The sequence below is a fragment of the Drosophila biarmipes genome, chromosome 3L (genome assembly GCF_025231255.1).
Source record: "Drosophila biarmipes strain raj3 chromosome 3L, RU_DBia_V1.1, whole genome shotgun sequence".
In the NCBI taxonomy this organism is placed as follows: Eukaryota; Metazoa; Arthropoda; class Insecta; order Diptera; family Drosophilidae; genus Drosophila; species Drosophila biarmipes.
The window spans coordinates 13,193,364-13,214,202 of record NC_066613.1 but is presented as its reverse complement, the minus strand read 5'-3'; the positions used below and the strand labels follow the sequence as shown (position 1 = coordinate 13,214,202).

At 46.2% G+C, this 20,839-nt stretch overlaps 8 protein-coding genes across 8 annotated transcripts; 4 read left to right on the top strand and 4 right to left on the bottom strand.

Moving 5' to 3' along the window:
- Positions 1 to 131: 131 nt before the first annotated feature.
- LOC108028522 (glycine cleavage system H protein, mitochondrial) lies at positions 132 to 1,154 on the bottom strand. Its single transcript, XM_017100405.3, has 3 exons — positions 825 to 1,154; positions 492 to 770; positions 132 to 432 (listed from the first exon to the last, which is right to left on the bottom strand). The coding sequence occupies exons 1-3, from the start codon at positions 940 to 942 to the stop codon at positions 332 to 334; spliced, it is 498 nt and encodes a 165-aa protein (XP_016955894.1). The 5' UTR covers positions 943 to 1,154; the 3' UTR covers positions 132 to 331.
- Positions 1,155 to 1,548: 394 nt separating this feature from the next.
- Positions 1,549 to 5,043, bottom strand: LOC108028816 (uncharacterized). The gene is made up of 5 exons (XM_017100803.3): positions 4,668 to 5,043; positions 3,936 to 4,224; positions 2,825 to 3,156; positions 2,133 to 2,212; positions 1,549 to 2,076 (listed from the first exon to the last, which is right to left on the bottom strand). The coding sequence occupies exons 1-5, from the start codon at positions 4,746 to 4,748 to the stop codon at positions 1,758 to 1,760; spliced, it is 1,101 nt and encodes a 366-aa protein (XP_016956292.1). The 5' UTR covers positions 4,749 to 5,043; the 3' UTR covers positions 1,549 to 1,757.
- A 661-nt stretch (positions 5,044 to 5,704) lies between these two features.
- Positions 5,705 to 9,763, top strand: LOC108028568 (zinc finger protein 628). The gene is made up of 3 exons (XM_017100475.3): positions 5,705 to 6,732; positions 6,794 to 9,218; positions 9,279 to 9,763. Exons 1-2 carry the CDS (start codon positions 6,090 to 6,092, stop codon positions 9,157 to 9,159), a joined length of 3,009 nt encoding a protein of 1,002 aa, XP_016955964.1. The 5' UTR covers positions 5,705 to 6,089; the 3' UTR covers positions 9,160 to 9,218; positions 9,279 to 9,763.
- Positions 9,764 to 11,201: 1,438 nt separating this feature from the next.
- On the bottom strand, positions 11,202 to 12,587 carry LOC108028171 (pupal cuticle protein Edg-78E). Its single transcript, XM_017099832.3, has 2 exons — positions 12,420 to 12,587; positions 11,202 to 12,354 (listed from the first exon to the last, which is right to left on the bottom strand). The coding sequence occupies exons 1-2, from the start codon at positions 12,432 to 12,434 to the stop codon at positions 11,995 to 11,997; spliced, it is 375 nt and encodes a 124-aa protein (XP_016955321.1). The 5' UTR covers positions 12,435 to 12,587; the 3' UTR covers positions 11,202 to 11,994.
- Positions 12,588 to 15,070: 2,483 nt separating this feature from the next.
- LOC108028065 (pupal cuticle protein Edg-78E) lies at positions 15,071 to 16,357 on the top strand. The gene is made up of 2 exons (XM_017099705.2): positions 15,071 to 15,217; positions 15,306 to 16,357. Exons 1-2 carry the CDS (start codon positions 15,206 to 15,208, stop codon positions 15,714 to 15,716), a joined length of 423 nt encoding a protein of 140 aa, XP_016955194.1. The 5' UTR covers positions 15,071 to 15,205; the 3' UTR covers positions 15,717 to 16,357.
- A 395-nt stretch (positions 16,358 to 16,752) lies between these two features.
- LOC127010870 (uncharacterized) lies at positions 16,753 to 17,908 on the top strand. Its single transcript, XM_050886241.1, has 3 exons — positions 16,753 to 16,951; positions 17,127 to 17,698; positions 17,765 to 17,908. The coding sequence occupies exons 1-3, from the start codon at positions 16,786 to 16,788 to the stop codon at positions 17,894 to 17,896; spliced, it is 870 nt and encodes a 289-aa protein (XP_050742198.1). The 5' UTR covers positions 16,753 to 16,785; the 3' UTR covers positions 17,897 to 17,908.
- A 530-nt stretch (positions 17,909 to 18,438) lies between these two features.
- On the top strand, positions 18,439 to 20,022 carry LOC108028221 (uncharacterized). Its single transcript, XM_017099887.2, has 3 exons — positions 18,439 to 18,653; positions 18,990 to 19,606; positions 19,668 to 20,022. The coding sequence occupies exons 1-3, from the start codon at positions 18,476 to 18,478 to the stop codon at positions 19,794 to 19,796; spliced, it is 924 nt and encodes a 307-aa protein (XP_016955376.1). The 5' UTR covers positions 18,439 to 18,475; the 3' UTR covers positions 19,797 to 20,022.
- A 165-nt stretch (positions 20,023 to 20,187) lies between these two features.
- On the bottom strand, positions 20,188 to 20,777 carry LOC108028186 (pupal cuticle protein Edg-78E). Its single transcript, XM_017099848.3, has 2 exons — positions 20,686 to 20,777; positions 20,188 to 20,618 (listed from the first exon to the last, which is right to left on the bottom strand). The coding sequence occupies exons 1-2, from the start codon at positions 20,695 to 20,697 to the stop codon at positions 20,262 to 20,264; spliced, it is 369 nt and encodes a 122-aa protein (XP_016955337.1). The 5' UTR covers positions 20,698 to 20,777; the 3' UTR covers positions 20,188 to 20,261.
- Between the last annotated feature and the right edge of the window lie 62 nt (positions 20,778 to 20,839).

Below are 20,839 nucleotides of genomic sequence, written 5' to 3'. Positions count from 1 at the left end.
TCGAGTGAGTTGTTATCTTTGATCAACTCTCAGCACGTTTTCTCTTAACTCAAACGTGGTGCTTCTTATCGTCTAGGAGAATTCCATGGGGGAGCAGACGGCGTCTGCCACCCGTAGGTCAAGATGCCCAATTTAAATATAATATTTGGCTTTACTGTTGATTCTTATTCGTAACAAATTTCAAGAGCTAAAACAACGTGTGTATGGCGATGAGTTTGGTTGGTGATTTTCGGGTAAGCGTGTGGAGTTTTCGAGCTGATAACAAATGCTAGATCGTATTGTTTAAAGGCTACAGTCAAGATGCTGGGTTTAGCTGCTGCTGGCGGTTGTTCTAGTGATCGTCACTGCTGCTCACGAAGGTTTTGTACTGCTCCTCTGTCATGAGGGCATCGAGTTCCTGGGGATTCTTGAGGTCCACCTTGAAGAGCCAGCCTGGGAAAGGGAAATAAGTGACAATAATGTTCTCCATAGGGGGATATATTAGATCTTACCCTTCTCATAGCAGCTGCTGTTGACTAGGGCTGGTGTGTCCTCCACCTGGGCATTCTTCTCCGTCACCTTGCCAGTAACTGGAGAGTACACCTCGCTGGCCGCCTTCACGCTCTCCAGGGCCCCACATTCGTCATCCTGCTTGAGTTCCGTGCCCGGGTCCGGTAGCTGGGCGAAGACGACATCCCCGAGAGCCTCCTGGGCGTAGCTGGAGATGCCCACGATGGCGTTGTTCCCGGAGACCAGTTCCACCCACTCGTGTTTGTTTGTGTAGCGACGTTCTGGCGGGGATTACAGTTTGAGATGCAGTGGGTATTGCATAAACAATGGATTACCTTTGGCGAGGAGGCTTGTCAGGTGAAAGGCGCGCCCCTGAACGACCCCCAGGGGAGCCGCACTCAGCTGGCGGGCGGCCTGCAGCCCAATCCTCGCGAACTTCGTGATGAAAACCATATTTCCACAGTCTAATACAAAGGCAACTGCCGGCGAAGTGAATTTTCCAACCGCTCCCGGGGGTGTTTCGGTGACAAATGATCGGATTCAAAACACACACGCTACGTTTAATGCCCGGCTTTCGAGATGAAAGTCGAATATTGCCCCGGCTTATCAGAAATCAGAGAATATTTTGTGAACTTTTGTTGACCCGAGGAAACAGCGGCAACTTGTAGAAGGGGCTAGAAAATGCCAAAGCGCGTTCTTTTCGATAACGATAACAGCCTATCGGACTATCGCACTACCCTGCTGTTGGCGGGTCATTTGGTGAATTCAAATTGTGTTCAAGCTATTTTATATAAAAATAAAAATGAACTTAATTTAAAACAAATATTTGCTTCTATTTAGATTAAATGTCTTTAAAGAATTCAAATATATTTTTTAATTTTTAATTTCCCTTAAAGCTTATAGTACCCAGCTCAATAAAAGAACACGATGCTCCTCCTGTATTCCTTATCTCCTTCCAATTAATTCGTTGCTGGGGGCCGCTTTCCGTCTTAATCGGCGACCCACGCCTTATCAGCTCTGCGAGATAATCAAATTACCATATAAACAAATACCATCCACTGGTGGTGCAAATAACTATAACGTTTCCATTTATTTACAACTGTACACCTATTTTGTTATAAACATGCAAATAAATAAGAATAACCAGGCCGAGCAATTGCTCATTCTGATAAAATTTGAACTAAACTTTAGCTGTCACTTGGGGGATTATTTGAGAATTAATTTATGGAAGAGGGCTTTCGGAGGGGCGCCAGTGGGCTTACTAGGGCCTAGTACTGGTGGGGGCGCAGAATGCCATTGGGACTGGGCTGTGGCGAGTAGTCGGGTTGGGGGAATCCCGCGGTGGCCACCACAATGGTCTCCTGCACCGGAACCTGCGACTGCTGGCGCAACGGGCGACTGTTCTGCGGATTGGGCGCCGGGTACTGCTGGAAGGCGTTGATGTCCCGGAAGCGGCGATCCATCAGATTCGCATCCATCGACATGTGCGCCGCCCGGACAATGGCGCCCTCGTTCACCTCGATGGTCTCCGCCACGGAGCGGGTGTCCGGAAGGTAGGCGTTGTTGTTGTATGCCTGGATCTCCACCCTATCAATACGGATCAGGAATTAGGTGGTTATTGTAGGCTAATCGATGCTACTCACTTCTCTTCCTCGTAGGCGCGAATGGGCGCCCTGGTGGTCAGAATATCATTGGAATCCTTGCGAGGATTGAACAAAGTATCCTGTGAAAATAAATCAATACAAAATTAAAGAAAAAAACATGTAAATTAAAAAGGTGGTTATCAACAAGGAATTTTAAAACCTAGATACATTTTTTAAATTGCTTGTACTTGTATTTAACTATTTTATTAACAAAAGGACTTACATAAAAGCCTTTAGATTTTTACTGATTTTTAACTGATTGGCAAACTCATCAATGGCATTACTTCTAGTGATTTACACATGTGTATTAATCTGAGGTAATGTAAAATTTTCCCCCTGCAAATGCTGAAAAGTTCCAATTCGCCATTGATTTGAGAACTCTTGCACCCAGCGCCCATTTAGTAATACTTCTTCGACGGTGTTCGGCGAAAAAAGCACGAAAACCGGGGAACCTCCTATCAGGGAAACCTGAGGCCAATTAGCGGCCGCCTTCACGAGCCAGCTTATCATCAGTTACCACCACCACATTGAGTTAATTGCGGCAAAATGCTAAGTTTAGCCATGTCGTAGTCGTTTCTGCGTTGCTCGAATATTTTCACAGACAGTGGCGGAAATTTATGGAATCGGACAAGACAACGCCAGGCAGCATAAGGGGGCGATGAGCTCACCCACTGACCCCCACCACCACTTACCAGACCATCCTTATCGGTGGCAATGCGAGTGGCTCTCATGAGAAGGTACACCAGCAGTCCGAAGTTGATGAACCACAGCACGAATCCCTTGAAGGAGATGATCATCATGGAAATGGCAGCCACGCCGCCGGCCATCAAAGTGGCGGCCATGGGGTCGATTTCGCCAGCATTGATGCTATTGGCATTGTACTTCAGAGCCGCATCGTTGAAGCGTCCGTAATCGACCCCAAAGATCACTCCGGAGGCTACATCCATGCAGCAGATGGCGGCCACGAAGAAGGCCCAGCTGTATATGGCAGTCAGTGTCTGCTTGGGGTTGTCCTTGCGCACCCCTGAAAAGGCGAAAATAAAACCTATTATTAATAAAAGTGTAATCCATCATGGGAGGGTTAAATGCCTGTCACCAAAATAGTATCGCCCTAAACATGTGATACTTAAATGGGTCTACTTATTGGCGATACATCAATAGAACCTATAATCAAGTCATTAAATAACACATTTTAAAAACCTTACCTACTAGTTTTGCAGATTTTTAAAAGTTTATTACACAAAGTTAGCATAACTGCATTTTTAAAGCGTATCACAAGGGCGGATAAGATCTTATTTATCAGGTACAATAAAAAGTGAGCAGTTATCTACATTTTACATTGTGAAATATTTATTTGATACGATAAGATATTAAATTGTGTTTCTACTGGGTAATAAATTGAGTCATGTACCAATCCGTTGTCCGAAAACCCTTGAAATTCAAACAAAAGAACTGGCTTATAAATGGAAATTCCTTTAAAATGTCTGCTTAGTCCTTGTTTTGAGTTCTAATAATACCAAATATCAAGCATCAATCTAACCCTTTTTCAAATATAAAGAAAGTGATATTGTGGGGAATACCCATCAATGAACCCATTATACAACCCTCATATAAGTTTTCAGCAAACCTATCATAAAGTATTGTTTATTTGGGCTTTATGGCTTTTTGGCATGCGAGGGTCTTTTGATTTTATCATCGTCGGTTGCCCGATAAAATAAATTCATAGATTCTCCGCGTGAGTCATAAAAGTTGGCGGTATCTTAACTGAGTATGCAACTAATTTCCGGCTCTTAAGTTACTCACACAGTAGCAGCACAACGGAGACGATGAGCCAGCAGACAGAAACGCCCAAGTACACGGAATCCCAGATCAAAATCTGACTGGGATCGAAGACTGTCTTCACTCCGTTTAGGATAGTTTGATCGTAGTTCTGGTAATCGGCGGGGCTCATCTTGCAGCCGCCCTTGAAGTACAGGTCGAAGAAGACCGTCTTGATCATGGTGCCATAGGACAGGTCGTTCGTGATGTACAGCACACAGTTGAAGGCACAGATCGCTGTGATGGTCAGCCCCATCCAGATGATAGACTGGGCCTGTGGCAAGAACATTTGTATTAGCGTGGGAGTTTACCAAAAATATAATAATAGGATACTATTTTGATTTTGTGAATTCTCTAAAACTCCTGTTTAACGTCAATCATTTTTATAGCTAATATCCAAGGGCATTCAGAATACATTTCCCTATTATAATTTTCTTAAAGGGAACTGCTCGTATCTAGATTCTTTCAGTTGTTTACACACGTCAAGCGTTGGTTATCAATTGCTCTTCAGTTTGGGAACCGTCCCACGTGAGTCAGTTCCCACTATACCACGATTAGCAGACGATCAGGTGGAGTATTGAGAGAGAGGGCATCCAATTTGAGTGAGTGCCCGCAATGTCAGCTCCAGTATCTCTCCTCGTCTCTTATCAATGGGTGTGGAATGGGGTCGCGGTCGAGTGGTAGTGACTGTGGCAGTGACTCCCACTGCTGACTTACCACTCCGAGAATTCCGGCCCAGACGGCGGCCGTTCTGAGGGAGCCAAAGTGCTTGATCTTCGCAGCCGGCGGTGGATACATTTTGCAGTGACTGTTGGATGCACAGGTGAATTGCTAGATTCTCACACCCCCTGTATGCGGCAGTTAAATCGGTCTAATTTTCGGGTTGAGTGCGCTTTCGGCGTTCGCGATGTCCGTTGGCCAACTGAACGATCGGGCCGGACAATTGAAATTTCGACGGGGCTTCAATTCGTTTATTGTACGATAACCCAGCGATAATGGCCAGGGGCTTTTATTTTTACTTTTTATTTATTTCGCTTCGATTCCGAGTTTATATCCGCTCGGTATTCGTTTCGTTCGTTAACTGAACACTGTGTTTTGGTCGAAACCATTATCGGGGTGAAGTTATGTTCTGCTTTGGTGATGGTAAATATTATATTATCGCTGCTGATAAGAAAGCCTCACTTTTTATTTTACCTGCCTGGAATCGAATGGCTAAGAGTGGAACTCCGGGATCTTATCGGCCTTCTGTATTAACACATTAGTGATGTCGGCCCTTATCGCGGCCAAAACGCTAGTATTTACTGCTGACCTCATGGCTAAAGCATTTAAATAATTTCTTGGTAAGCATTTTCGAGTATTCAAATTGCGCGGGCAAAGGCGCCCTCTGGCGGTGGAGTAGGCAACTGAAACTGCATGACGTTGCATGACACGCAAGACACGTCACCGTTTATTTCAATAAAACAGTCGTAAACAAAGTTTTTAGGGCGAAAAAGGCAGCAAAAAAATATGTACCATCAATAAAACACTAATTTCACTGTAAGGATTGATTAACTGTGTTATTTTCCGCATTTAATGCACCATCCATCATGCAAAACGGCAACGCTGTCTATTTTTTCTCCGTCTGACCGTGCCTAGGCCGCCCAGCAGCCGCCATTTCCGTGGCGTGCGAGCGAGACGACCAGCCTGTGCCCTCACGCCGTGCCAGGGCAGCGAGCGTGCTGCAGAGCGAGACGACCATAGGCGGGCGACGAGCACCGCTGCAGCAACATACGCATTTTTAACCCTAAAAAATACAGCACCGAGTGTTTAGTACAGTCAAAGTGACGCCGCGACAACCCAGAACAAAACGGATAATTAAAAGCGGAGGACGATTGTTGTTCCTGGTGTCCAGTGTGCAGTGTCCACGAAAAAGAGAGCGTTCCGTGTGCGTGGCGAAGCCGACTCGATCCCGATAGAAGAAAAGCGCCACAGTCAGTGCCCACAGCCGCAGTGCAAAAGTGCAATTTGTCGTAATCGGCCGATTAATATTGAAAAGAAGCGGCTTGCAGTTGCGCGTGTGGCGCCCGCAAAAACCGAGCGACAACACAACACCGCCATTCACCATCACGGCGTGCCCATCCGGATCCGAACGGCCACGCGATGAACAACCAACTGAACCCGGCAACCTACCGCAAGTTCAACAATCTGCTCAGTAGCGGAGCGGTCACCGTGACCGGTCCCAGTCAGCCGCGCATCCTCAAGACGACGCGCCTAGTGGTTCCCGGTGGCGGCGGAGGAGGCGCCTCGTCCGGTGGCGCCTCTGCCGGCGGTGCCTCTTCCGCCGTTAGCATCGCCCAACAGCAGGCGGTCAGCGATGCGGAGGCGGGAAACCTAGGTGTCGGCGGCCTGGCCACGCGATGCTACATCTGCGATGATCGCTGCGAGCCTCAGACCTCGCTCACCGAGATGTGCACCACCCACACGTCCACCAAGTTCCCCAACAAACTGGCGCAGCTCGTGGGCGAGGGCTTCCTGGTCATCGTCTGCGGCGAGGATTACGTGTGCACGCGCTGCACCAACCTGGTCAACTACTACGACCGCCTGGAGAACGATGTGGAGCGGGTGAAGACAAACCTCATCAGTTTGCTGAACAAGAAGTATGCCATTAACGAGGACGCCGGCCTGGAGGGCAGTCCGCCGCTCAAGATGCAGAAGATGGTCACCGGAGCGGCCAATCGCTCGTTGGAGGAAAGTCCTAGTGGGGAATTGCTGCGTCCCCGCAAGGTCCTGCAGGGTACACCAGGTGAGCACTTAGTTTCAAACATATCCAAGCATATCTTAAGGCTATTTCTTCTCTTAAACAGTGGGTCAGGCCAAGATCGCCGCGGGAGCCGCCGGCGTTCAGGGAACACAGACGGTGCAGCGCAAGGCCACCAAGATCTACAAGTGCACCTCGTGCGACTACAAGACCTCCGACATGCGGCTCTTCAACACGCATTATGAGACCTGCAAGCAGCAGACCTTCCAGTGCAAGACCTGCCGCAAGATCTTCCCGCACTTCGGGGCCATGAAGCAGCACATGGTGCGTGACCACAGCACCGCCATGGACAACACTTGTGCCATGTGCCACATTAACTTCGTGAACGAGGCGAGCCTGCGCAAGCACATGGAGTCCAACCACGCCACCAATGTGCTGGTGACCAGCACCACCACCATCCCGGCAGCGGCTGCTCCGGTGGCTGCCGCTGCGGCCGCCGCTGCTGCCGCCGCCACTGAGAATCTTAACGTGGTCGGAGCCTCGCTGTACACATGCAACCATTGCCAGTTCAAGTCCACGGACAAGGGCGTCTTCGATGAGCATATGCGCAAGCATTCTGCTGGCAAACCCAAGCCATTCAAGTGCCGCCTGTGCTCGCAGCGCTTCGAGACGCGCGAAGCTGCCACAGTGCACGCCAAGCAGCATCAGACCAATTTCTTCAAGTGTGGCACTTGCTCGATGACCTTCCCCAAGCGGGAGCTGCTTGTCAAGCACTTCGAAGTGCACCAGAATCCGGCGGCATCAGCTGTGTCGCCCAAACAGCCGGTCACTCAGAATCTGAATACCCAGAAGCTGCTCCAGGAGACCATTGACGAGGCACTCAGTGACAGTGTGCCTACTTCAGCCTCGACAGCTACTGTGGCCACCACCGAAGCGGAGAACAACATCCGTTTCTTCTCGTGCAGCATTTGCTCGCTGACGTTCATCCAGGAGACGTACTACAACCACCACATGGAGACCCACAGGCGTGACAAGAAGGGCGCCTCGGCCGGAGCCACTGCCCTAAATTCGGCAGCCACGGCCCTGCTGAGCGACGAGCCTGGAGAGGCATCTGGAAAGGCTGGAGACGAGGGCGGCGAGCAGAATGCCGAGGCCGACATTGAGAGCCTGTTCGAGAAGCTCCACTCCGACAAGAATGAGAGCGGCGAGGCGCCCAAGGCGGGCAGCAAAGGCGGCGAGATGGTCATCACCTCGCAGGAGGGCAGCGGAGGTATCACCTTCAACATAACCATCCCACAGCCGGACGGTGACCAGTCGCAGAAGGATTCGCCCAATGCCACAGCTCCCGTCTCCGTTAGCATTGACATGCCAAATCTGGATCAAGCCGAAGACGAATCCCAGTCTCAGGGCAGCATCGACGCCAAGGGCGAAAGCGGCGACGCCTCTTCCGCCGACAGCAAGTCCACTGCCGCTCCCGTGTCCATGCCCAGTTTAGATGATGACAATGAGGCTGCAGCTGCAGAAACTGAGGCTACAGAGGAACCCAAGACGACCAGTAAAGCGGGTCAAGAGAAACCCAAGGCCAAAGCAGGAGACAGTGCCAAGGCGAAGGAGGCCGTTGCTGCAGAGGAACCCCAACCCTCGGACGAAGCGGATGCTGGGTCAAAGCGTGAGGCCACGGATACGCCCACAACCGAGTCGGAGGCAGCTGCCGCGACCGCAGAAGGAGCTGAATCGGGAGAGGGCGAGGTGACCGCCGGCACCGGGGCTGAGGGTGAGGCTGGAGAGGCTGCCGCTGGTGAGCATGTGGCCATGGAACTGGACGAAGCCATGCAGGCGCAGGTGGACGGCGGACAGATAAAGTTTATTGTCAACGAGAACGGCCATCTCCTCCAGCTGGATAACCACATCCTGACCGACGCCGAAGGCAACCAGATTATTGTGCAAGATCCCGAGCAGATCCAGCAGCTGCTGCAAAGTGTGGGAGTGCTGCAATCTGGCGAGGGACTCGAGGGCGAAACCCTCCAGATGATGACCGACGGCAGTGGCCAAATGGTACTTGTCCACGGCGACAACAATGAGCAGCAGCTGATCGATGCTTCCCTATTGAACTCCGAGGGGCAGTTAATTATCCAGCAAGGACAAGATGGTGAGGAAGGCGCCCATGTTATCAGCGAGGATGGCACCCGCATCCCAGTTTCCGTATCGTACACGGAAGATGGCCAGCCCATCGTCCAGGTTCAACAACAGGTCTTGGAGGCCGCTCAGCAGGCGGCAGCCAGCGCCTCCGGCAGTGCCGATGACAAGGAGGCGGCTGCCGCCTCGGCCGGCGAGGAAGTGCAAGTGTCGGAAGCAACCAGTGCCACGGCATCCACCACTGTGGTGGCCACCAGCACAGCCAGCAGCAGTGGCGGCGCCTCGGGCGGCAGCTTCTTTGCCCTAGAGGAGTTTACGGAGACGAAGGCCGACTAGGATTGGCCCTAGGGGCGGGGCCGTGACCACTATACCATACTGGCATGCGAAGAGGACTGGTGAGTTGTTAAGAAACCTTCCCCTGAGGAGCAATACTAAAACTGGAACGGCTCTTGCAGGTTTTAGCTGTGGGGCGCGCTCAAGATCTCTGGAGGACTTTTGCACACCCCGAATTGCAACCAACCACCCGGACACACCCAAAACCGATACCCAACCTACAGACAACTGAACACGAAGACAGAGATACACACGAAACTATTCAATATATATTTACATTTAGCATATGTATTAAACACTCCAGTAAACTAAACTAACGATTTCTTATTCACGAGCCAGAAGATAACATAAAATCAATCAATCAAATTGTTCATGCGGTCCGTTTCGCACTCGGCTGCCAGGGATCTCAACCCAGATCGCTCTGGCCGCCCCAAAAAAATCGTGTCTAGGTTTAGTAATAGTATAGACAAAACTGCAAGATTAATGCGACAACAAACAAAAACTGTGTAAGCAAAAAGTTTATGTGAAGTACTTGGAATATGTTAAAAATATGTATTTACACGCCAACACAACAATTACACTAAATAAAATCGATTTAAACACAAAACGGATAGAAATGGAGGTCTGGGACCGGTCCAACCTAGTTCAGAATTGACGCCGCTTCCCAAAAACCAGTGATCCCCGTAAAATGATAATTTTAGGCATATGGTACCCGTAACCCACTTCGAATAACCCCAAACACCAGCCACGAACACGACCAGAAATAAACACACGTATATATCAAGCAACTTGAAATATATTATTGTAAAGAAGCGAACATCGATTCCACGTTTCTGTTTACATTGTGTGCGATCTGTGGAGTTTGGTATGCATGTAAATCGATTCAGATAAGATAATTAAACAAGCCGATGGCAACTTTGTTCCAGTGAACACGGATGGGTCCATAAGTCAGGCACTAACCCCAGCGCTTACACATTGTCAACATCGATTCAAGCATTCGTTTCTCAAGTCCGCAGGGGCGTTGACCTTATAAACTGGACCATTCAGTTATGAATAATAAACACCCGAGAAATTCATATTTAATGCCGAAACTTTCGACTCGTTCTGTATTGGCGAACACCTGCCTCTTGATGTTCGTGTATTTAAATTTTCAGTAGTTGATTAATAAGATTTAATACTAAGTTGGATACTAAACAGCCAGGCGGTGGCATTAAAGCCATTCAGACGGTAATTAAAGCCTTATGAATGCCCCGTTCCGATTCATAAATCAGCGACTGTTGGTGTTCTGAAAGCGGATTGGCACGTGGATAGAGTTTCAGATAAATCGTACTGCGAAGATGCTGGGATGGAACGAACTAATGATTGTTTGATAGTTTCGGATCCAAAAATAGGACGTGCACAAATTGCCGATCTTCGCCTGCGGGTTGTTTGTCATTAATCCGAATACTCATGTATATTTAGCAAACTAATGGATCTGTTGAGAGGATGATCAGATGGGAAACCCGGTGTGAATAATTCATTTTCGAATATGTTTCGGACGGAATTGGTAGAACCAACCAGTTGCTGCAGCTGCATCCACTCAGTTATTTACACGGTGAACTTTTGGAGGGGCCCGCGGTAATCTCCAAGAGATATTCGTGTGTCCCAAGGCCGGAACTAAATTGGGGATTAGTCTGAGGCGAGCATCAATCAGCAACTTGTTTCGGTGACATTAAACGGTGTCAGCTCAAATTGGTTTACTAGGCTGGTTACATTAGGTCGCTCGCGGAGACTCGGTCAATAGTATGCAGCGGCCTTAATTAGGCGCCCACATGCAAATGAGCGGCGACAGGCGCAATCTTCTCGCTGATTGCCGCAAAAGTGAAAGTCGTTCTTGAAGACAAGGTCGGAGATCGGATCGCATCGGAATGGCATGGGATTTCTATAACAAAGAAGGCAGAGCAAGAGTGAGCCGAGGAAAGCTGACACTTTAGTGCGCTTATTTCACAAGTCATTTGCATAGAAAACATGATTCCCAGGAGTTATGCAGTGCATAAATTCTGGAATTTTGGAATGAGCATTGTTATTTCCATTCTATTTCATAATAATAGTTGCCGGTTTCTACACTGCGAAAAATGGTATACGAAATATGAAACACCGATAGAACCACATGGTAACCACAGGCTTAACATTTTTGCACCCCAAAAAACCCAAAGCAAAGTTGAACTGATGAAAGCTGACATTTCAGTGCGCTTGATTAGCATAGAAAACATGATTCCGATTAGTTAGTCATGCAGTCCATAAATCTTTTGGTTTTAATATAGGATTCTTCACATATTTCATGCCGATTACTACACTGTGAGAAATGGGTCAAATAAAAACTACTAAATTATTATGTTAATTTAGGTAATTTTAATATATACATTTTGTATGCCATGAAATGATGATTTGAATATATACATGTTGCAATCGCCCGCATTTTTTAATAAGTTCAAGTAAATATAAATACGTATGTTTATAAATGCACTCCCTAAAAGTACCGTCCACGTATTTTTCGAATTTAAATTGTTGTTGATTGGATAAACTTCCTTCCTGAAGGCAGGCTTTCCGGGCTTCCAGAACTCAGTTCAATTAGCTCTAGTACTTTATTTATATTTCTAGAATATTTATTGGCTTGCTTTGTATTTTGGCATGACTCTGTTGCTGGCCCTGTTGTTGTGCCTTCGTACGTCCCATTTGCATGGGAAAACAATAAACATAAATACGAAATAATAATATTCTGCAACTGTAACGGTGTTCGGCCAGACAATCGACGGCTTTTTAAGCGTCAATATAGAATTGTTTTTGAATCGGAGCGCACTACCAGCGTCTCGAGCGACGCTCATCCACCGGCGGATGCGTGCGGATGTACTCCAGCTGGCGGACTACGTGCAGCGGGATGGCCGGAATCTGGTCCCCGGTGGGCTGATAGCCGTTGGCGTCGGCCACGTACGAGAAGGTCACGGGAATGCCCTCAAGGGACACGAACTGCACCACTCCGACGGCCCCGTTTTCGTTTCCAGCCCCCTTGGTGGTTATGCCATTGGTGGTCTGGAACTCGAAGTTGTAGTGGCCGAAGGCGTCGGGCGGGGTACTCCGGTAGTAAATGGCTCTGGCCAAAAACGGGGCCGCGTCTCCGAGACACTGGCTGAGGTGGACTAGGACCAGGAGCACCACAATCTGGTCGGGTGTTTGGGGGAGGGTTTAGCGGAGCCTATATACCAGTCACAAATCACAGCACCAACCTTGCCAAACGACATTGTCGCCTAATTAAAATTATTCCAAACGTTTGTTTTTACGTTGTGGATCTTGAACCTGATAGACTTCTGATGGCGAGTCCGAGTCCGAATCCGAATCCGATTCCGAACCTGAAGCAAAGTCAGTATGCGAGTTGAAGCCGTGGGGAGGCAGCAGAGTTGGGGCGGCGCGGTCTGCTGCGCTCGAAAGTTAAACTGAAACTGGCCAAAAAACGTTTGACGAGGCCGAAAAGGAAGCTTTCGATTTGCATGGAGGAAGCTTCGCCTAATCAATTCAGCTCGCTGGGAACTGTTCTCGGATCGTCAGACGAGGAAGCTAAGCAGCATAAACCGGGAGTCGGTGCAACCGAAAAGCAGACCCATACGCATTGTCACCCAAAGAAAATACGAGTTTGAGGCCCGGGAATTGATTTATATTGATTTTGTGCTAATGCCCCGCCATTAACGCCTGACAATGAAGTTGTTTTGGATTTTTCGGGGTCCATTTGTAGGTGTGTCTGCACATCGGGCCGGTCAGAAATCGAAAGTTATGCACAGTGGTTCGACTGCGATGATATGATTCACAGCTGCGACTTGCGGACATCCCGGCTCTGACAAAGTGTGCCATCTATTTATTCATTTATGATAATTGAATTCTACTTTCGGCTGTAAAAGGTCATGGTTGAAGTGGAGCTCCAACTAAAAAGCCAATACCAAATATATTAATTTGAGTTAATGAGCCGTGCTAAACATGCATACAATATGTCAGCCTTAATTATTCGCTTAACTGTTTTGCGATTTTAAGCGAAACTGGAAATGCTAAAGGTTTCTACTGCACAACCATTGATCATGGCTGGGGTCTTTTTCGGCTTGATTGAGTTATTAACTCAAGCGGATAACTTCTGTTTGCCGAGTGCTCGAAGCCGGTTGCTCAGAGAGCCGAAAATAAATATACTTTGTAAAGAATTCTTAAATTAAAATGTATTATTTAACTAGAGAACTGTACTCAAGGCTTGTTTTCTTTCCTATACAGTACGGACACTGCTTCGCCCCACTGTGCTGAATATGGAGCTATGCAGACCTAGACCTTGCACGACTTGTATGACTTAGGCCCGCGCCCCGCTGATTTGCATAGCCCAGGCCTTACAACTCGCCGCCCGTCAAGGTGTCGGAGCGGGGAATCAATCAGCCCATCAATCAGAACCCCAGTGTGTTAGCCTAATGATACACGCATGGTGTTTGTTCGTCTTAAACACACTGTTTGCCAATTAAGCAACAACGCCTGTGCCGCCGAGCATTTACATAGCAAAGGGGGCAGTCGAGGGAGCTGAAGGCATGATGCGAAAATAATCTTCGGCTAATTCTCGGACATAAATCTTCGAGTCAAACAAGTCGAAGCCTTTTTCGCGGACAACATTAATTAAGTAACACAAATCGACGCCAAATAGTTTAGCCTTAGAACCGATTGCGAAGCGCAAACACGAAAAACAAGAAAGCCGCAGTCGAAAACTACAAACGAACTGCCCTTTCCAGTTCTCCTGCTGGCCAGAAATCATCTGCTCACCGTGTGCGAACTATTAGATAGTTGCTGCGATGACGCTGCGGGTGACCCCAGCGCACAGCTGACACTTTTGAGAATAAAAATAGGAGCATAAACAACGGCTGTTTGTGCTGGATGTTCTTCCGAAATTATCATAATTTATGCCTCGCTCTCGCCGTGGGCCCAGAATCAAAAGACTCAGGCAACGAACTTGCTGCGACTCAACTGAAGACCGAGAATCAGTCTGCCGGTGAACCTGTAAAGCTATACAACCCCGCTTGCCATTATTCTCCACACGGAACTGAGTTGCTTAATTAGGTTTCTTCGCCTGATTAACAAATCCGAAATAGTTGAAAAGACTTCTGTTAATCCAAACTCCATGCCCACCACCGACTTCTTATAATTTGATGGCCTATTTTCTACGATTTTATCGCGTTTGCTGTGATTTTACGACCATAATTTGCATCCGAACAAGAAAAGGCTCTAAATTAATTTAATATTTTTTTATGTGCTCATGCTGGGCGCCAAAATGCTTCCGTGTTTGGCTCCCCAGGTTACCACATCTATTATGGATAAGATCAAAAGGAACACGCTTTTACCAAACGGTTTTAGACAAAGCTTCAAGTGAAATCATTTGTATTAATAGATATAACCAATTCTTTAGGCAGGGCAACAATTTCTTTGGCAAAACAGTTGGAGAGATGCAGTGAAGCCAAATCGAAACTAGTATTTTAGGAGTCATTGAGTCGAATAACAATGGTGAAACCAAATTCGGAAACTCTGCCATCATAAATTTCCAAATAAAACTGGCAGCAATCTTCAAGAACTCGGGCTACTTAGCACTTTTATTAGCGTCCACTATATGAAATCGTAAAATATGAATAAGCAAACATGATAAACGGAAATGAATTATATAGTCGATCCGATGTGACCCGCTATCGAGAGCTAGAATTGGTGGGCAGCGTCTGTCTGAGAGGCGCTTCAGAAGACGGAGCCAGCGATTATTGGCGTTTGGTTATGCTTATTAGATTGTCGTGGCCTGCGTTTTGCCCCGCTGTTTACCTCATATAAATTTGAGGAGACCAGCTGGCCGGATTGGCAGTACGCTGGCTAACTTTGAACCTCGCAGACGTCGAAATTCCGCAGCGGATTACACCGGATCGGCGGATATTACAAAATCGATCATAAATCCCCGCGTGCCCGTCGTGCTTTCAGTGCCTGTGCGAAAATATAAACTCAGGTTTAACCGAGAAATATGCGATATTTTGTAAGCATTCGGCCCTGAGCCCGTAGACATATGTGTGACCCGTCCGATCCGTGATCTCGATGGCTGATAAGACCTCTTTCGGTTTCAGCTCATTGGCCTGGTGTGGCTGGCCCTCGTTTGGCTGGAGGTGGATGCCCGCCTGGTGCGGGTTCGCCGCATCCGGAGGTTGGTGGGTGGCGGCGAGCGGGATGCCCAGATAACGGACTTCCGGGTTTCGCCCTCGGACGACGAGGGCGTGTTCAAGTACGCCTTCAAGACCAGCAACGGCATCGATGTCCAGGCGGCCGGATCTCCCCTGGAAACCATCGGGATCTATAGCTACACCTCGCCCGAGGGCGTGGCCATCGAGACGCGCTACATAGCCGACGAGCTGGGCTTCCATGTGGTGGGCCGACATCTGCCGCAGCCACCGCCCACACCCGACTACATCCTGCGGTCCCTGGAGTACATTCGCACCCACACCGAGGACGGCAGGCTGAAGAAGCCGCAGTTCTTCTGAAGTTCCGGAGCGGATCCTATCCACCTATCCACCTGTCCATCAAGTCCACCATCCACATCGATTTGGATGCAAGTGTCCAAGAAGAAGGCTGAACACACCCGTAGCATGTACTAATCGCCAACCAACCAACTAACTTTAGTATCCTAAGACCAGAGACCTAGACTAAGTTGTTGCTAGTTGTTTTAAGTTCAGGAAACGCGCAAATGTTCTCCGACCACCGCCAAGCCCTGGCAGCGTTCTGCTTGGGCTATAAATCAATCGATCCATCGGTTCCTCCGCGGTGCTAATTTATGGCCTCTGCGCCCATAAAGAGCAAAGAAAGGCACGCCCAAGCACAAAGTATCGGGTGACCCCAGCGAATTCTACATAGCTCGTTATCCCATTAACTGCTAACAGCTTTATTTGTCTGCGCGTCTGATTAATATTTACGTCTATTCTCAGATATGGAAATTTGAAAACTGGATGGAAATGAGTCGCGGCTCTGTTGGGCGACCTTTCGATGACTTGATAAAAACGCCATTTTCTTTCCGGGTAGCCACCCAACTCCGAAAAGGCGCCGGGGAGCATTTGCCAAGTTTCGAAACAAGTTCGGCGCGCACGAATTTAATACGACCTAACATCTTTCTTAAGCGAATTAAACCAAGCGAATTGCGAAAACATTTGTTAAAACCGTGTGTTTGTCTATCAGCTGGTAGCCTAAAAGTATAGTTCCTAACGTGTGTTTGGGTTAACTAAGTTTTGGGAAATGTGTTGACCCCCACAATTGGATGGGCTCAGGAAAAAGTAAACACTATATTTTATTAGACTATTTTAATCTGCTTAGCAGACGAAATTTCAGAAGTGCTGACAATTTTGAAATGGAATTTGTTCAGCGGATGAGCCCAATTTGAAGGAACATTAATGGAATAACCCAAGTATATATAAATAACGCTTCAAATCACACTGAAATGTCGTCAAATGTCGTGAGTATATTCGATAAGACTTTACACATCACAAGGAAGTCCCAACGGAGCATCCCTAATTTCAATCTAAGTTTGTTCTTCCCCGAATCAAGATCTTTACTTTAGCAATGCCACTAAAATTCAACGAGGCACTTGAATTCCTTCTCGAGGATTCGCCTCCTGCAGAGCAACCTTACGCAAACGATGCAGCCGAAATATCCGCGAAAATAAATCAGGAGTTCACCGAGATTAATTCCATTTTCAAGGGTACAATCATCAACTTGGACAAGACTTGTGAGTTTAGCATGCCCTACCTCGACATATATATGTGGAGGAACGAGATAGAATCCAAATTATCCGATATATACAATATATGTATATTAATATATATTTATTATGTAATTTTATTTTTCGTATAAAAGTGCCCACAGATTGATAAACCTTTTAAATATTTTATACGTTCGAACAGGGCTCTCTACCGATAATCCTTTATCGAAAAAATGTCACCCATTTTTGTGGCTTAAGGTGCCATTTAAGACCGAGCCACAGCAAGTCCACCTTCCCGACTGTGAAGAAGGCAATGCTTTCTATCTAATGACTTCTGTAAATCATCCTGCAGTTCGTAATGGATTTGTGATGGGCGACGTTCTAGTCAACCTATTCCACTCGGATATGAACAGAGTTATGGACCGGCTATCTAAAATAGCTTGTAAAAGTGGAAAATCGTACAAGCTTTGTTACGACATGGACAAAGAGATGTTTACAATTCAAGTCAATGAAGATAACCATATAAATGGAATTTGGTATTCCTTCGCTCTAGAATTCAGTTTCTCCGACGATTCTGTCTTTTATGCCTCCAAAGACAATTTGTTCTTTCGTAGAAATGACTCTGAGGAAGAAGAAGAAATAAGTCGCAAGGCCAAGATAGCGACTTTATTGTTGATGAAAATACCTGATATATCCCTTGGGTTCCCAGTTTATGAAATAATTAATTCGCTTGCGGATCTTCGATTTAATAATATCAGTGATTTTTTGTTTATGGTAACGTTTTTCTATTTCAGAGTACAAAAATTGTTACTTTTTATAACACACCTAAATTGTTTTCAGGCTATAAAGTTGCTGATTCCACTAACAACATGTCCTGGACCCTTGAGACGTGCTTTTGGAAAACTTTTGCAGTTCAAACAATCAGACTCGGTTGAAGTGTCAGAGCTAAAGGACATTTTTGGATTGCATTAACATAAATGGCACAATGTATTTTACGTTACTAAAGAAAACAATTGGCAACGGATGACCAAGAGTACTGTTCTTCTCATCAATTTTACTTACCTTTATTAATGATGCAAGCAAAAAACTGCAAATAAAGAAGAACTACATGCATTCAAGCGGTTTTCTTTTACATTTTACTTTAGTTTTAAGTTTAAATAAAAATATATGAAACTCTGCTTACTTAAATAATACAATCAATTTCAATCAATCAGTGAAAGAAAATATTTATGCGCGCCAAATAGACTGGTGCTTCTCTAAAAAATAAGCCTAATCCTAACTCCAACTCAGCGGCTAGCGATCCTGATATATATAATACGTAGAAAAGCATTTGTTTTGTTGTTTATTGTTTTATGTAAATGCAAATTTCTAGAAAGCTAAATTCATAATACATTACAATTGAATAAAGAGCATAGACAGTGATTTCGATAGGGACGATCTGCATAGAAAGTCACATCCCTAATTCGACAGAGAAGTGCGATAGCTGAACAAAACTTCCATTTAATTGTGTAGTTCCCCGCAATCAAGACGAAGGCGGATTAGAAGTGAAAAATGTCTATGGAACTCAACGAGGCACTTGAAGTGCTGGTGGAAAATCTTTCAAAATCCATGAAACCTGAACAGCAATCGTATATGCAAGATGCAGCCGAAATATCCCAGAAAATAAATGATGAGCTCGTCAATATTAACTCAGTTTTCAAGGGTTCAGTTTATAAGTGGGATCAAACATGTAAGTCATATTTCCTAGGAAAAAAAGAAATCAGCTTTGTTTTTCGGCGCTTTACTCATTTTTTGTACTCTAAGTAATCAGCAAAAGCCTTTGATCCATTCGATCTCCGATCAAAAGAAATATTCTCTGCACATAACAAAAACGTAACACGACATGCAAATTTGTTTGATATTTTCTTGTGTACTTCTATTTAGTACTAGAATCAAGTTGAAATAATAATCTTTAACTTCAGAAAAAAATTTTTTTGTTGTTACATTCTCTAGGCATCCTTTTTAAAATAGATTTTAAGAATTTTAAGCTAACACGATTAGTAATGTAAAAATTTCGACAACTTAGATGTATTCAACTATAAGCCTTATCCCAAAACGAGTGTGCCAATTTTGTGGATTGATATGCCATTTGCGATAGAACCTCAGAAAGTTTACGTTCACGACGATCCAGAATGCAGATTGTTTAATCTAAAGACGGTTGTAAACCATCCAGTCGTTGAGAATGGATATGTGAGCGGAGATAGACTGCTGGGTCTGTTCTATTTGGATTTGAAAAGAGCAGTGGACAGAATGCACATTTCCATTTGCAAGAGCGGAAAAATGTATAACATATGCGCTTACTACTTGAAATCACGAGCTTCAAAATTCCGGATTGTTGTCAAGGAATATGGCCAAAATGGCTTGGAGGAAGATCCCATAATAAGTTATGAGTTTTGGCTCGACTTCAACTTCTCCAATGACTCTGTCCTGTATTCATACACGAATGACTTCTTCCACCAAGTCGAAAAATCCAAGGTTGAGGAGAGTGGAAGGAAGAGCATCAAATTGCTGACAGATGCACAAAAATTGCTGCTCCAATTACAAGTTGCAGATATATCGCTGACGGTTCCAGCTATAAAGTATCTTCTTGATAATTGTGTTGATTTGCGCGTAGCTTCAAATACTGCCGATGTTTTGCTTTCGGTGAGTGCAAAGAGCTTTGAAAACGATCAGTAACTTACTAGAAATCCCTCCTTATTATCAGGCCATTGCAGGTTTTATACCGCTGAGCGAAAATTCCGGATCCCTGCTTTGTGTCTTTGGGAAACTACTGCAGTTCAAACAATCGGGCTCGGTTCAAATGTCAGAGATCATGGCCCTTTTTGGTCTGTAATGACCTCCAACAATTTCCATAACATGTTCAGAAGTGGTTAAATAAGGACAAGGTGAAGAGATGTATTCCCTTGCCTTACTATTGAAAATATCGTAACAGAAATGCAATTTAGTAGCAACAGAGAGAAACCTATTATGTATTTACAAATAAATAATCACTTTGGCATCACGAAAAGTGCTTTTGAAATCGGAAACCGTTTAAATTTTGAGTGTTAATTAATTAACAACCCAACCACTCTCTTTTTTTAAAATAATTTTGCATTTTTGTTCTTAATAAACATTAATAAAATATTTAAAATGTCTTCATAAACCTTTTCCTTGCCCAGCAGTAGAGTAATAATGCAACTTATCTGTACGGACGTTCTTTATTAACGATAACTATTGGAATAACGTCCCTTTATAACAATGACTGGCTGCCGTTCTTGATCTCGTGCTGCTGGCACTGGAGAGCTGTTGCTGCTCCGGATTACTGCTGATCCTTCAGGGCGGGCGCCGGGGGATGGGTGCGAATGTACTCCAGGGCGCGCAGGATGTAGGCTGGGACGGGGGGCGGAGTGGGCAGGTGGTCGCCCACCGGATGGTAGCCCTCCTCGTCGGCCGTGTAGGTCAGCGAGATGTGCTCGCCCTCCGGCGACACATAGGCCACGGCACCGCGGGCGCCGTTGGGATTGCCCGCCTCCTGGACCTGGATGCCATTGCTGGTCTCGTAGGCGAACTGATAGTTGCCCTCGGCGTCGGTGGCATCGTTCTGGAAGCTGCGGATCTGGGCATCCTTGTTGATGTTGTCGGCGCAGGCGCAGCCGATGAGAGCGAGGCAGAACAGCTTCGGGAAAATAATTGCCATTCAGTAGGGATCATCCGGAGGATGAGGAGCGAGTCCCTGCACTTACATATTTGTACATCTTGCTGGGCACTTTGTTGGGTCTCTTGATGCTGATGCTGTGGTGATGCTGCTTGCAGTGCAACTGTTTAATTCGATCAGCTCAAGTGCGTCTTTTATATGGATGAGATGAGACCCTTGTCTTTAGTTGCAGGCCATCAAAC

Excerpts from the sequence above, each read along its gene's own strand:
- LOC108028522 (XM_017100405.3), bottom strand. The coding sequence starts at position 942 with ATGGTTTTCATCACGAAGTTCGCGAGGATTGGGCTGCAGGCCGCCCGC. Across the intron at positions 771-824 it reads GACAAGCCTCCTCGCCAAAG|AACGTCGCTACACAAACAAA; the intron begins GTAATCCATTGT and ends AATCCCCGCCAG. Across the intron at positions 433-491 it reads CAGCAGCTGCTATGAGAAGG|GCTGGCTCTTCAAGGTGGAC; the intron begins GTAAGATCTAAT and ends TCCCTTTCCCAG.
- LOC108028221 (XM_017099887.2), top strand. The coding sequence starts at position 18,476 with ATGTCTATGGAACTCAACGAGGCACTTGAAGTGCTGGTGGAAAATCTT. Across the intron at positions 18,654-18,989 it reads TTATAAGTGGGATCAAACAT|ATGTATTCAACTATAAGCCT; the intron begins GTAAGTCATATT and ends TCGACAACTTAG. Across the intron at positions 19,607-19,667 it reads CTGCCGATGTTTTGCTTTCG|GCCATTGCAGGTTTTATACC; the intron begins GTGAGTGCAAAG and ends CCTTATTATCAG.
- LOC127010870 (XM_050886241.1), top strand. The coding sequence starts at position 16,786 with ATGCCACTAAAATTCAACGAGGCACTTGAATTCCTTCTCGAGGATTCG. Across the intron at positions 16,952-17,126 it reads CATCAACTTGGACAAGACTT|GGCTCTCTACCGATAATCCT; the intron begins GTGAGTTTAGCA and ends ACGTTCGAACAG. Across the intron at positions 17,699-17,764 it reads TCAGTGATTTTTTGTTTATG|GCTATAAAGTTGCTGATTCC; the intron begins GTAACGTTTTTC and ends AATTGTTTTCAG.
- LOC108028568 (XM_017100475.3), top strand. The coding sequence starts at position 6,090 with ATGAACAACCAACTGAACCCGGCAACCTACCGCAAGTTCAACAATCTG. Across the intron at positions 6,733-6,793 it reads GGTCCTGCAGGGTACACCAG|TGGGTCAGGCCAAGATCGCC; the intron begins GTGAGCACTTAG and ends TCTCTTAAACAG.
- LOC108028816 (XM_017100803.3), bottom strand. The coding sequence starts at position 4,748 with ATGTATCCACCGCCGGCTGCGAAGATCAAGCACTTTGGCTCCCTCAGA. Across the intron at positions 4,225-4,667 it reads GGGCCGGAATTCTCGGAGTG|GCCCAGTCTATCATCTGGAT; the intron begins GTAAGTCAGCAG and ends TTCTTGCCACAG. Across the intron at positions 3,157-3,935 it reads CTCCGTTGTGCTGCTACTGT|GGGTGCGCAAGGACAACCCC; the intron begins GTGAGTAACTTA and ends TCGCCTTTTCAG.